Genomic DNA, 12,692 nt, shown 5'->3' on the forward strand with positions numbered 1-12,692 from the left:
AGTATCTAAGTAGCTAGGTCAGCCAGACCCAATAGCAAGTCATTAGCTAGTAGAGTTACATACTGTAGACAGTTTCACAAAAGAACCCTGTAAAGTTTGCAATGCATTCAACACACATAAATCTAGGATGCCGTAGAGCCAGTGTCCTCGTCAGCAGTACCTCTTTTTATACCTTAAATAATGCACTGAGGCAATCAGAAGTCAAGGAATGTGACCACTGCTAAACTGTAGATCTTTTTAAGAGATACAGAGGTGACTTTTAGATATTGAGGTATGAAAGTTTGTGTGCCTGCCTGTAAGCATTCCCACATGCATGGGGTGTTTGTCTCTAGCAGCAAATGAACAACTGAAAATATGCAAGGCAAAAGAGAGTTAGAACCTAAGACATGGGATTTATCACCAGTTGTGCTCTTTGCCTACTTTCTGCTATGCTCCTATTTTGTGTTACTGACTGAATGTTTGTACCATTTTTATTTAAAAATGCTATAGAGGATTTATGCTCTAGCAGACTCATCACATCCTAAATACTGGTTAGGTAAAGACTAACAGAAAAGGATGAAAATATGTCAGTGAATATCTTTTTTTTTTTCATTCTTTATTTGTACATATTCTACTCACATACCCTACTAGCTTGAAAAAAACCCTCCCATTACTGAACAACACATCTCAATTAATTTATCTGGCACCTTCTGAGAAAGTGTACCAAGTATGACAGCAAAGACAAGACTCAACATCCCCTACACCTCTAAGACTGGGAAAAAAAAAAATTTGAAGTGCACACTTTTGTCTCTCAGAAGGAAACAGACTGCTTGTACATAAACTAGCAAGCAAATAAGTTAGGAGGAAGGGTTTAAGAGAGGCAGAAACATAGCTCTGCTTTCAGCACTCCTTTAAATACAAACAGCTATTGATGCTTTACCCAAAAGCATTTATACACAAAATATCCATCACAAAAGGTATTTTTGGGTGTGCAGGGAGGAAGCGTGTTAAGATGATCATTGTGAAAAAAATCAAAGTTGGAAAAAAAAAAATCTTGCAAGACAGAGGTGACACTTGTATGCCTAAGCAAACTGAGTTCTCACCATCACTTTTGACCATCTGCAACTATACCAGTCCCAAATTACTGTTACTTCTCTATTTACAGTGCCTGAAGCAGGCATCCCCAGGCCAAGGGTAACATACCAACTACAGCGTCATACAGAGTTACTCAGGTTGAGAGAGACTGCTGGAGGTCACTTAATCCAATCCCCCTGCTCAGACCAGGCCAATTCAGAGCAGGCTATCCAGCACCCTGTCTGGCTAAGTTTTGTAAATTTTTGGAATTTATGGAATTTACAAATTACTCCAAATTTGTAAATTCCATAATGTCTCCAGTTCTCTGCTCCAGCGCTTGACCACCTCTGGAGTGAAAAAAATTCTTCCTAGTATCAGAAATTCACGTGTTCCAGCCTGAGTCCTATTCCCAGCCTCTTGCCCTACCAGCACGCAAGAGTCTGGCTTTATCTTTTCTGCATCCTCCCATAAGAGAAGGGTAGACAGCATTGAGATCTCCCCTGAGCCATCTCTTCACCAGGCTGTACAACCCTAGTTCCCTCCACCTCTCCTCAGAGGTCACATGCTCCAGCCCCTACATCATCTTGGTGTCCTCAAGCAAGCTCACTCCACTAAGTCAGTATCTGCCTTTTCAGCAGAGCTGCTGCCCACCCATTCAGCCCCCAGCCTGACCTTTGGCACACAGTTATTCTGCCCCAGTGCAAGACTTTGCATTTGCCTTTGTTGAATGCTGTGAGGTCCCCAATTCTCCAGCCTTTCCAGGTCCCTCTGAATAGCACCCAGCATACTGACTGGTCCCCAGAGCATGGTGTAATCTTTGAACTAGCTGGAGGACCACTATTCCACCAGAGAGATGTGTTGTTCAGTAATAGGAGGGTTTTTTTCAAGTTTGTAAGATGACGCCATCCTAGTCACTGTTGTTGTACCATTTTTACCATATTTACCACTTTCATGGCTCTTCCCTGATCCCTCATGTTCACTATGCCCTTTTTTAAAAAAAACAGCCAAAATGCAACAAATAATTTATTTTTCCTAGTGTTCAAATTCTTCATTATTAGTACTTTTTGTATCTCACTGCATAAAAGCAGGATCAATAAGATTTATGTCCCATCCCCTCCTCCCCTCTCCCTGCCCCCCCCCCCCCCCCAAAAAAGAATATCCATTTTTCCAGACTAGAAGCTAACCACCATATCATTTATTTACAGACTAGCTAAACATTTTCTCCTGAGAATTCCAGTGTGGGTTTCAGAATGTAACTGACTCAACCAACAAATGCAGAGGCATTCCGGATGACCAATTTTTCCTACCCTTAGACTAATTTAAAATTAGGAGGAGAAAAATAAATCCATTTAACATTTCATTAATCCAAAACTGCTACAGATTATTGGTTTAAACAAGGATTTATATATACACTTCTATGGCTTAGCATCATGGATGACCCACCAAAATATTACAGTCAGCAAGATGAAAGACCCTATGGGCACAAGAGACTGCCAAAGTTTTAAAAATAAAATTAAGTTTTAATGAAGAAAGGAATATTTTTCTGGGTGTGTCTCCCTCACTTTTTCTGTCCAACTCAACAGACCCCTATGAAGAACATCAAATATATCTTGACTCCCAATTTCTTGAAATATGCCACTGCAGCATGTACCACAGTTTGCTGCTTTACTTCCTTACAAGCACAGTCACAGATTTCTTAAATTTCAACACACTTCTCATACCAGTGGCTAAAAGCCTCTACTCCAACCCCCCCCCAAAATCATAAGGAATTTCTGAAACTTCTCAGAAGTCTAACCTGTATCCCTCCAAAACCATCTGCAAAAGTAGTTTTCAGATCATATCATAAACACTTTATGTAACCTTGCTCAAAAACACACACAAACCACAAGGATCATAGACTCCAGGGGTTCTGAGCCAAAAGGCTCAATAACCTACTACTAAATCTGCATGAAAATTCTTTCCAAAAGCAAGTGCTTACTCCTGCTTGGCTTACTGCTGTGTCAACTTACAAACAGGAAAAAGTGATGCCATGCAGAAGATCTATACAGAAAGCCTGCACACACTAAAAATAGGCAGATAAACACGTTTTCAAGGGGAATAAAAATCACTCAAAAATGTCGATCTGTAAGCAGGGAAAAAAAACCTACCACAATTCAGATCCTGCAAACATTCGCACATGCTGTTAATGAAAGCAGAAGTATCCATGTGCCTAAAAAGCAAATCGCAGAGCAAGAACCCAAGCAGATAGTAAACATAAATCTCTAATGTTTTCACTTTGGAACCTGAACATACACCAGGTGCAAAGTAGCAAACGATAAAGAGGGGATAACTTTCAGCTGTGCTGAAAAAAAAATATATGCAGCAAATGTTTTCAAACTGTATGTTGCAGTTCCTTAGTGCAGGTTCAATCATACAGCGCTCATGCTGTTCCACATATTCTCCAACAGACCCAACTGTTCTATACACACAGTTAATGTTACTAGCCATACTTTGTAGTTTAATAGCCACTCCCCAGGCTCTCATACAAATAGAAGTCATGTAAACAAATACTGTGTATGGCTTTTACCAATTTTTAAACTATTTAAGGGTAGTCTTCCTACCAGGGAATTTTCCAGGTATGCAGATTATGAAGTATTTTAGTAAGATTCACAGAATTCATACTTTACTCCTCAATATACAGACTGGCAGAAAATATGTAACTAACAACCTTCCTCCGGCCCTCCTTTCAAAAAAGTGTGCCCTGGAGCACAAATCAGCAGTATTACAGGAAAAAGTGCAATTCCCTTATTCATAAGGGGTATCGAAAACAATCATAAACACCCTTTAACAATGTAATGTTCTTTTTGATACCGGCTGCATACCCTTGTGCTACAGTTGTGTACATTATACAAAAGAACAAAAATTCAATGAAATACTTAAGTAAGCTTTTCTGATTTTTTTTTTCCCAATTAAAGTGATGGAGTATGTCTCCTATTAAAATTATTAAGATTTCCCATTTGGGATTGTCCCAGAAGCTGGTGACCAAGCCCAAATGCTTGGAGTTGTGAGCTCTGAAATACTACAATGTTTCATTGAGGGATGGTTATTATGACAGCCCATGTCCAAGAAAACCACACCAGCTGCTGGACAACACAGCAAGCAACACAGATTACCGTTGTGGATGCAGAACCCCAGTCATTACAAGAGAAATTAGAGAAACACCTTGACACACTTTACCACCAGCAGACTGATCACAGATGTTACTTTTTCATATGTCATGGCTGCAAAGGGCTTGCATGAGAAGGGAGGATGCAGAGGCTCAACCTAAACACGGTGCCAGTGATAATGGGAACAGCAACCCAGGAGCTTAGAGCTGGGATGCCAGGCCCTCCACTGAGAAAGGTCTAGGGAAGAGTGTTTTAAGAATGAACATTTGGAGCACATGTGTGCATTTGAGAAGCTCAGAAAACAAAAATGCTGTACATTATGCTTGCTTAAAATACCTCTTAAAATACCTATGACTTACTATTTCAAACACCACTTCCTGCATCTTTCCCCAAATAAAATGAACTATGCATTCTTTGCTCTACATTACACATCATGTAACTTCCAGAAGGAAGCTTTATTTTAAGCCATCAGAGCACAAGAACAACAGTATTTTTCCCCTCAAGAATGGAGAATCTTTTTCTCATTCGGGAATTCTAACAACCAAGCATCTACTGTACTTCACATACACAAAGAAGAAAAAAATAGTTCAGAACAAGCATAGAAGAATGCAACCAGAAGGTGTTAAAAAAAAAAACCCCAGCACCAAAAAAACCCCACAACAAAACAAACAAAAAACAGAAAAACAAAGCGGGGAGAAAGCAGCACCATCATATTAGTTTATTCATGGAAAGGGAGCTCCCACTGCAAACTTCGTAAGATGCTCTGTGACATTCTGGTACTCTACCTCCTTGTTATCCCACCCACATCTTGCATCACATTAACACTGACAACTCTTATGTTTAGATGACATCTCCATTTGAACTTCTGATATGAAACAGATGCCATATGAGAGACCACTTAAAATACCTGAGGTGCAAGAACTAGGAAAAAAAGCTGCAATGCTCTTGGTTGAAAAAGATTTAAAGCCTATCTTTGTCAGGAAAAAAACATGTGTCAAAAAGATTCTGTGCACATGTGGATTTAATTTTTCCAAGATAATTTGTGGGTGAAAAAAGGGCTGTATAAGCAGCAAAACTAACTGAAAAGAGGCAAGAAAAAACCACTTTTTTTTTTAATTGAGCACAGCTTTTCCAATGATTTACAACGTTAACAACCATGTTTATTAACATTCTTTAAAGCAATTTCTCATTTTAACCTTTTTGTGACAAGGCAAACATACTTCTCAAACTACGTTGACTAGGGTGTTTACTTTTCAGTCTCTACACCCACCTGAAAGCATGGTTGAAGCAGTGAGAGAATGAAGCAGTGAGAGTATGAAACAGTGACAGTACAAAATCCGCCCTGCTGCCTAACTTTTTTTCTGTAGTAATTTCATCTTGGAAAGAAGTAACTCAAGGCTCAAATAGCACATGTAATGTGCCTGGGATGCCAACTTCAGATGGATATGAAAATGCAAATGTTGTAGCATTGTCATTAAATACAGGAAAATCATGCAGACTAAGAGGGAACTGTTAGGACATGAACCAAGCTAATACACACACATACGTATGTATACCTGTAATTTTTTGTGACATTTCTGTTCTTTGAACTGAGACCGCACTGCACATTGAATCCTCAATTATCTGTTATTAGTTACTTTAACTGAGATGAGACCATCAGTTTCAAAACCAGACAAACTAATCAAACTGTACAAGACGTCAGACCTAAATTGCTTTTCAGCTGCAAATCCGTGGCATCTTCACTAATGCCTATGGAGTGACACCAGTAGAAAAATTAACACACACTCAATCTAACACTTCCCTTCTTAATGAAAATTAATCTCTCACCCATTTTCTAGGCAATTAACAACTTTTAGCCAAGGCAGTAGCTAACAAAAATGGGTGAGTTTACAAACCAAATCAACTGCCAGGTACATTGCAGCTCTGTATTATGTTTTTCTGTGTAGCCCCCCAAACTCACAGTCCTTCTGACAGCTGAAGGATCAGTTCCAGTAGGTCATCCAGTTCAAATCAACAGATACTGACAATAATGAATATCTTGATGGATTAGACCAAAAGGATAATTTTGATTATTTCATAAACAGACACTGCAAAGCAGAGCATGCATTTTAAAATTAAATGCTTATCTCTGGTCTTTTTCCCATTATTAAACTGAAATTTGTACTGTAGATACAATTTGGAATTTTTCATTCCTATGCTCCTGCATATTTTACATTTGAAATATGCCAGTATAAGCAAGGATAAAGTTGTTCATACTGCAAGAACAACAATTAAAAGATCTGCATACTAATTTTGTTTTATTAGTTTTCCTTAAAATACATATATCTCAGTCTCACACTATCTTTAATATCAACATTTGCTAGCAGTCACTTGAGCTGGTTGGTGCTGGCACCTAAAAAGCATACTCCCGAAATAACTTCACATAGTACATTTATGGCACAGAACAATTTCAGGCCATAAAATTATTGTTTCCAGTTCATATAAGCACTACATATTTATTTACCGAAGAAAGTCAAAGTGAAATAAAAAATGAAGTGATAGTCACAGAGAATGACTTCAAATGAACGTACATTGTCTGAAAATAATTGTTAAGGATGTACATTTGTATTTATTTCCCAAATTAATCCCACAAATATGCAACTCATTTCTGTTATAACTAACTTCTTGAAATAAACATTCAATGTATGTCTGCTAATATTAATTCCATGATTACTAGAATCTATTCAGAGTACAACTACTTTATGTGAAAAACAAAGCCTTCTCTCTTCCTTTATAATTCAAAACTAGCAAAAAAAATACACCAACATTATAGTAAATAATTCTGAGATACTAAAGGTAATTACCATCTAGTGTCCAAGACAGGTTAGTTCTACCCAACAAACATGCACAGTAACAGGTTTACAATATTGTGGTAATTCTAACCAAGAAGTACCCCCAGGCCATTTCTCTACTTACGAATATCACACTTTAACCAAATTCAAATAAAGGTGCTGCAATACTAGTTTCCGGTTTGGGTTTTGTTTGTTTGTTTTTAATCTATCAAAATCAATTGCAACTCTTGAAAACTATCCACATATTGAACGTGCTTCACTTGTTCTTACTAAGAAGTTATCTTTCCATCTTACTTTATTTTACACAGTTATAAAGCTGTGAAGGCATCACCGTGACATAAATCAGAAAACTTGCATCTATCTCCAGGCATGCCAGAATTAAGTATGACACTCACTGTAAAGCCACAGTAACTGCTTTCCAGTTTGAGAACAAAACCACACATACCATGCACAGATGGTATAACTATACACAACTGCTAAAGGCACAAAAGCCTACGTGTGCCGATATGAACATACAAGGAGTTTTAGTACTTATATTACAACCACTTAGCATAAACTGCATTACGCAGAATCACTATGAGTGCAGCTTTCTACTGCACTTAATTGACACACTAGTACTATCTTTACAAGCAAGTCCATCCCCTCACATTCCACAGTTATGCATATGTTTGAAAACTGGCACTGATCCTTTCATCAGCAGTTTCAGCTTCTCCAAACTGAAAGACTTAGCAGATGCCTAGTTATCTGCCTAGATAACTTAGCCTTGTGCATCTTAAACAATAATTTTAGTTTTAAAGTTATTCTGACTAAAGACGTTGCAACATAAGGAGACCAAGCAATATTAAATTTAGCAAAGTTTACCAGACGACATCCAAAAAGCTGATATGCATAATAAAGATGTTTAAGAAAAAAGCTGCTTTCACCAGCTATAGACATCACACCAGTATCTTAAGTACACCGCAACTTTCCTTTCCAAATGCTGCAAAACCTGAAAATATTAATATAGACCTTACAAAAAAAGTGAAGCTGAAAAGGTCTAAGAATTTCCACTACGGACATGCTTTTCTCTTCCTAGCTGACAACCTTGCCTCTAGGTGGGCTTCTCTTTTTCACTGAGAAGATGCATGTACCCCAGCAGAGGCAAAGTACTTTATGGAAGGTGAAGTCCCTCTTTAAGGGCAGGATCAACTTCCTGAATGAAACAAAGAATTGGCTTTTCAGTGCAGTATTTTCTAGTCCAATATTCTTTCACTAATTTGACAGCCATGCATAGAGACTTTCCCTTCTGTTGACACACACTGTTTGGGAGAAAAATACAAAAGAAACAACAACAAAAAAAAAGAAGAACCAGCCATCACTAAACGTTTTTCTGCTGGGGAAAAAGAAATAGTAAACATTCTCTCAACCTTGCTTGTAAACTACAGTAATTTCACTAACCCCTAATGTTTGAAGACCAGATCACAATACAGTTTTTTATCAAAAGTTAATATATTAGGACCACTAATAGAGGACTACCACTTTCAAGAGCACGACTAAGAGGATGCTCAGGCAAAACAATCCAAGTTCAGCCCTGATGCCAGAGTTTGGTGTATCATTTTTTCCTCTGGTGGCAAATATTTGAATGAAACAGACAGACTTTCACAAAGTCAGAATAACAGTCTTTCCCTTTGGAGAAAAAAAAATACATTTCTCATCCCCAATGTAGAAATCTCCTGGATTTGTCTGTAAATTATGACATTATCTCAAAATCAGAAGATGAATCAGAGATCATATGACATGAAAGTGTTTTATATACTTTTGAGATCACGACTAACAACATCCACCTGCTACTGTGACTTAAGTATATTGCAAAACTTAACCATTTAACTTGGGCATCTGCAAGAGCTCGTTTGAGCAAACTGGTTCTGACTATTCCAGTTACCATTAAGCACAGGATCTGTGCTAGTGAATACGAAAGCTTCAGGACAAACCCAAAAAGCCCCTTTCCTTTTTGGAGAAGAAAAAGCTCAGCATTCCCTAATCCAACAGTAAGGTCTTTGTACACTAGGCCTGTGATGAATTTATTATATGATAAGAGTTATAGTTCTTTTCTCCACCAATCATGGGAAATACAAAAGCTTTTATCTCCTAATAGTAGCATACTAGGTCAATTTGTCTATCAGATTATTAAGAACGTGGGAAGGTTAGGAGAGGTTTTGAGATCAGGTTATCATCTACGCCAAGAACATCAAGCAACTTTAAAACAAAAAGTTGCAATACAGTTTCATCAGGTAAAACCTCCATTTCCAGATCACCTATATTGGAAGAATATTTTTCTCCTATGTATTTTATTTGGAAGGTGCAAATAGCTAGACAGGGGAGACTGATCTTCCCCATGTGCTGTGTGGTCTCAGCACATAGGAAAAGCTATTTTTGAGCTATGTAATACAATTCAAAGGCAAAAATTCAAGTTATTCCTTAATGTTCTGCACGGTAATCCTTCAATACGCTGTCAACCACAAATTTCAAGAGGAACTTATTTATAAAACCTACTTCATTTCTGAGCAAGATTTCCATCAGTATAAACACCCATGCTGCAGACTCCTGTAAATCATCCAAGTTGAGCACCACTAAAAATATGTTCTAAGAGAAGACTAATTAGATACCTCATTTCTTCACCCTCCAGGCCCAAAGAATGGTTTTGTTTTCTGCTGTTCTCCCATACCACTTCCTAATTACTAACTTCATATATACATAAACAGTTTCATTCTTGCTGCCATTCACAAACAACAGCTTAGGAGAACACCTAAGGCCCCAGTCCTGAAACCACACAGACACTCATTTAAACTTAAGCATGTGGGAAACTGCACTGCAGTCTTGGAAGCGGCTCTGGTGTCTGACAATAAGCACATCAACCCAGATGCTGGGATCTCAGTCCTGAGAACATCGTAGCTCCAGGACAAGCGAACCACATGCCCAAAACCAGTTCCAAAGAGAGACTGTGCTGCTGGCTGTTTCTAACAGAAAACTCAAGAACACGTTTAAGGGGCAGCTGTTGAGGGCCCCGAAGGCACTCAACGGGGGCTCCCACAGAGGCAGCCTGACTTTCAAAGCATTTTGGAGCTACACGCAGGAACTTGAGGTGACCTGCCACTGTAAATCGTGAATTTCCACAGATACCGGCAGGGACACGGACACATCCCCCCCGCCCCCCCAAAACCTTTCAGGAGCGCTGGCACAGCGGGCGCCCCGCGGAGCCCGAGGGCAGGCTGCAGGCCGGCGGACGCCGTAGGGAGGAGGGAGGGCCGGCAGGGCCGGCCAGGCCCCGGCGCTGCCGAGGGTACACCAAAGTCTTACATGAGACGCAGCCACCGCCGCCGCGAGGGCGAGCAAGCACCGACGCCCAGCGCAGCGCAACCCCTCCGGCTGCACCGGCGGCCGACAGACGGGAGTGCAGGGCGGGGAAGCGCTGGCAGCGGTACGACGACCGGAGGCGACAACCCCAGCCCCAGCACGACGGGCCGCCCGCGCTTCACAACGCCGCACCACGACCGGCAGGGAAAAAGCCATGGCCGCGCCGGCCACCGACATGCAGGGGGCCCCGGACGACCCGCGGCAGACTCCGGGCACCCCGCGGCTGGCCGGGCAACGCACGGGCTGTCGGCAGCCGCCGCGACTTGCCTCGCTCTGCTGTGACCGGCGGGAGTTTCTCCTTCGTCCCGTCCCGCTGCCCGCCCCCCTCCCGGGGACGGACTCCCCAAGGCGGCCGCGACTCCGGGCGCTGTGGAGGACAACTTCGAGGTCCTCCGGGCCGGCCACGCTGCCGGGCGGCGGTGGGACGCCCGGAGGTACTCCCCCTCCCCCGGGGCCCCTTTCCCGCTCACCTGGTGGCGGGCCCCTGGCGCCCGGGGCGGCGCGGGGTGCGCCGTGGCCGGCGGGGCTACCCCGGCCCTGGCTGCGCGCTCCCGGCTCCGGCAAGCTCGGCCCGTGGAGGGGCGGCGGCGGCGGGCAGAGGGTGGGGGGCGGCGGTAAGCGAGCGGCGCCGCCGCTCATGGCGAGTCCGGGGAAGCCGGAGCGGGAGCGAGCGCGGGTCCGGGGGGGTGCCGGGAGGAGGCAGGCAGCCGAGGGGGAGGCGGAGGCGGCGGCGGCGGCCTCGGCAGCGGGGGAGGAGGCAGCGGAGGAGGCGGGGGGCGGCGGACGGGAGGAGGAGAAGGCAGGCAGGAAGGGGGCGGCGGAAGAAGCCACCCATCTGCCGCGCCGGCCCGCCTCGCCAGCCTGGCGGAGAGGCTGGGGCCGCTCGCCGCCGCTCTCCTCGCCGCGCGGAGCGGCGCCGCGGTTCCGCCGGCGGGTGGGGGCGAGGAAGCAGACTTCGGACTGCGCCCCGCGGGGCGCCGAGCGGGCGGCGACCGGCATCGCTCCCGGCTCCGGCCAGCCGGCGGCGCCCGCCTTCCCGAGAGCGGCCCCGCCGCGGAGACGGAGGAGCACTCAGCGCCAGCGGGGGCACGTGGGCGGCATGGGCGACGCGGGGAGCCTCCAACCAGGGCGCGGCCCTCAGCCGAGCAGCGGAGGCCGGTGCCAAGACGTGCCGTGCCGGCTGCTGCGGGAGAGAACCTACCGCCGCCCCCCGGCTCGCTGCTGAGGAGGAAGTCTCCCCACCTGCTTCCTTCCTTCCTTCCTTCCTTCCTTCCTCCCTCCCTCCGTCCGCCCCGTCCCGGGCCCAGCGGGCGGGAGGGCTCAGCGCGCCGCCGGCGGCCCGGCGCCTCCCCAAGGCCGCTCGCCTCCGGCGGGGCCGACGCCGCTCGCTACGGCGCTGCCGCAAGGCGCGACGACCCGCGGAGACCACGCAGGCGCGGCAGCCAGTTGCCCTTTACTGTGGCGGTGTCCCCATCGCCCCTTCGGCCAGGCGGGGGAGGGGAGTGGGGCCCGCGCCGCCATCGGCCGGGCCCCTCGGGGGGCGTCGGCCCGCCCCGAGCAGACCCTGCGCACAGAGCCCGGAAGCCTCCTCGCCCGGTCTCGCGTTCCGTCTCTGCGAGCCGCTGGGCACGGGCGCCGCCGCGGGCCCTTCGCCTTTGCGGCGTGCAGGGGCCTCCGCGCTCCCGCAGCGGGCAGGCGGGCCGTCCGCCCTCTGCTCCGCGCCCCCCTCCCTGCGCCCAGCGAAGTGGCACGGTGCTCCGCCGGGGGAGACCGACCCGGGGGAGAGGGCAAAAGGCCACGATCGATCGGTCGGCCGGGCGATTGCAGGGGCTGCGCTCGGACCCGGTGGCGCGTGCACAGTGCGCGGCGGCGGCCCAGGAGAGGGCGGCCTGGGGCGGGGCGGGAGTGCTGCGGGAACGGGGAGCGGCGCTTTCTTCGCCGTCGCCGGGCGGTGCGGGGTGTCCGGGCGGAGCCGGGCCTTTTAGGCACGTGTGGGGACGAGGGACCGCCCCACCGTCAGCTTGGAAGGCGTCAGCGGGGCACGGTTGATGCAGGCCGCTCGTGGTGCAGGGGCGAACGGCGCCTGCGGGTTTATGCAAAAGATCGGAGATGTCGGTAAACTCCTTAATTTGTCACGGTTTAAAGTAATGAAGTTATGAATGTTAAAGTAATGAAGATGTCTCTGCGTGCGTGCGTCTCTGTTGGGGTAAACGGCTGCATTTGCCGAGCCAATCCAGCTGGGTTTGGTTTTCAGGAGAAGTAAAACAAT

The 12,692-nt window shown here is 45.6% G+C and overlaps 1 protein-coding gene across 3 annotated transcripts in view; it reads right to left on the reverse strand.

The window, feature by feature from the left end:
* RNF38 (ring finger protein 38) overlaps positions 1–11,724 on the reverse strand; it is a 125,452-nt gene extending 113,728 nt beyond the window's left edge. For 2 of the 3 annotated variants that reach the window (XM_076362922.1, XM_076362921.1), the window contains exon 1: positions 10,894–11,424. In XM_076362922.1, coding sequence (XP_076219037.1) covers positions 10,894–11,422 — 529 coding nt within the window. In that variant the 5' untranslated portion in view covers positions 11,423–11,424. Of the gene's footprint in view, positions 1–10,893; positions 11,425–11,665 lie in introns of those variants that run through there. The other variant, XM_076362926.1, reaches the window with a different exon arrangement.
* Between the last annotated feature and the right edge of the window lie 968 nt (positions 11,725–12,692).

Source organism: Aptenodytes patagonicus, chromosome Z (genome assembly GCF_965638725.1).
Source record: "Aptenodytes patagonicus chromosome Z, bAptPat1.pri.cur, whole genome shotgun sequence".
Taxonomy (NCBI): domain Eukaryota; kingdom Metazoa; phylum Chordata; class Aves; order Sphenisciformes; family Spheniscidae; genus Aptenodytes; species Aptenodytes patagonicus.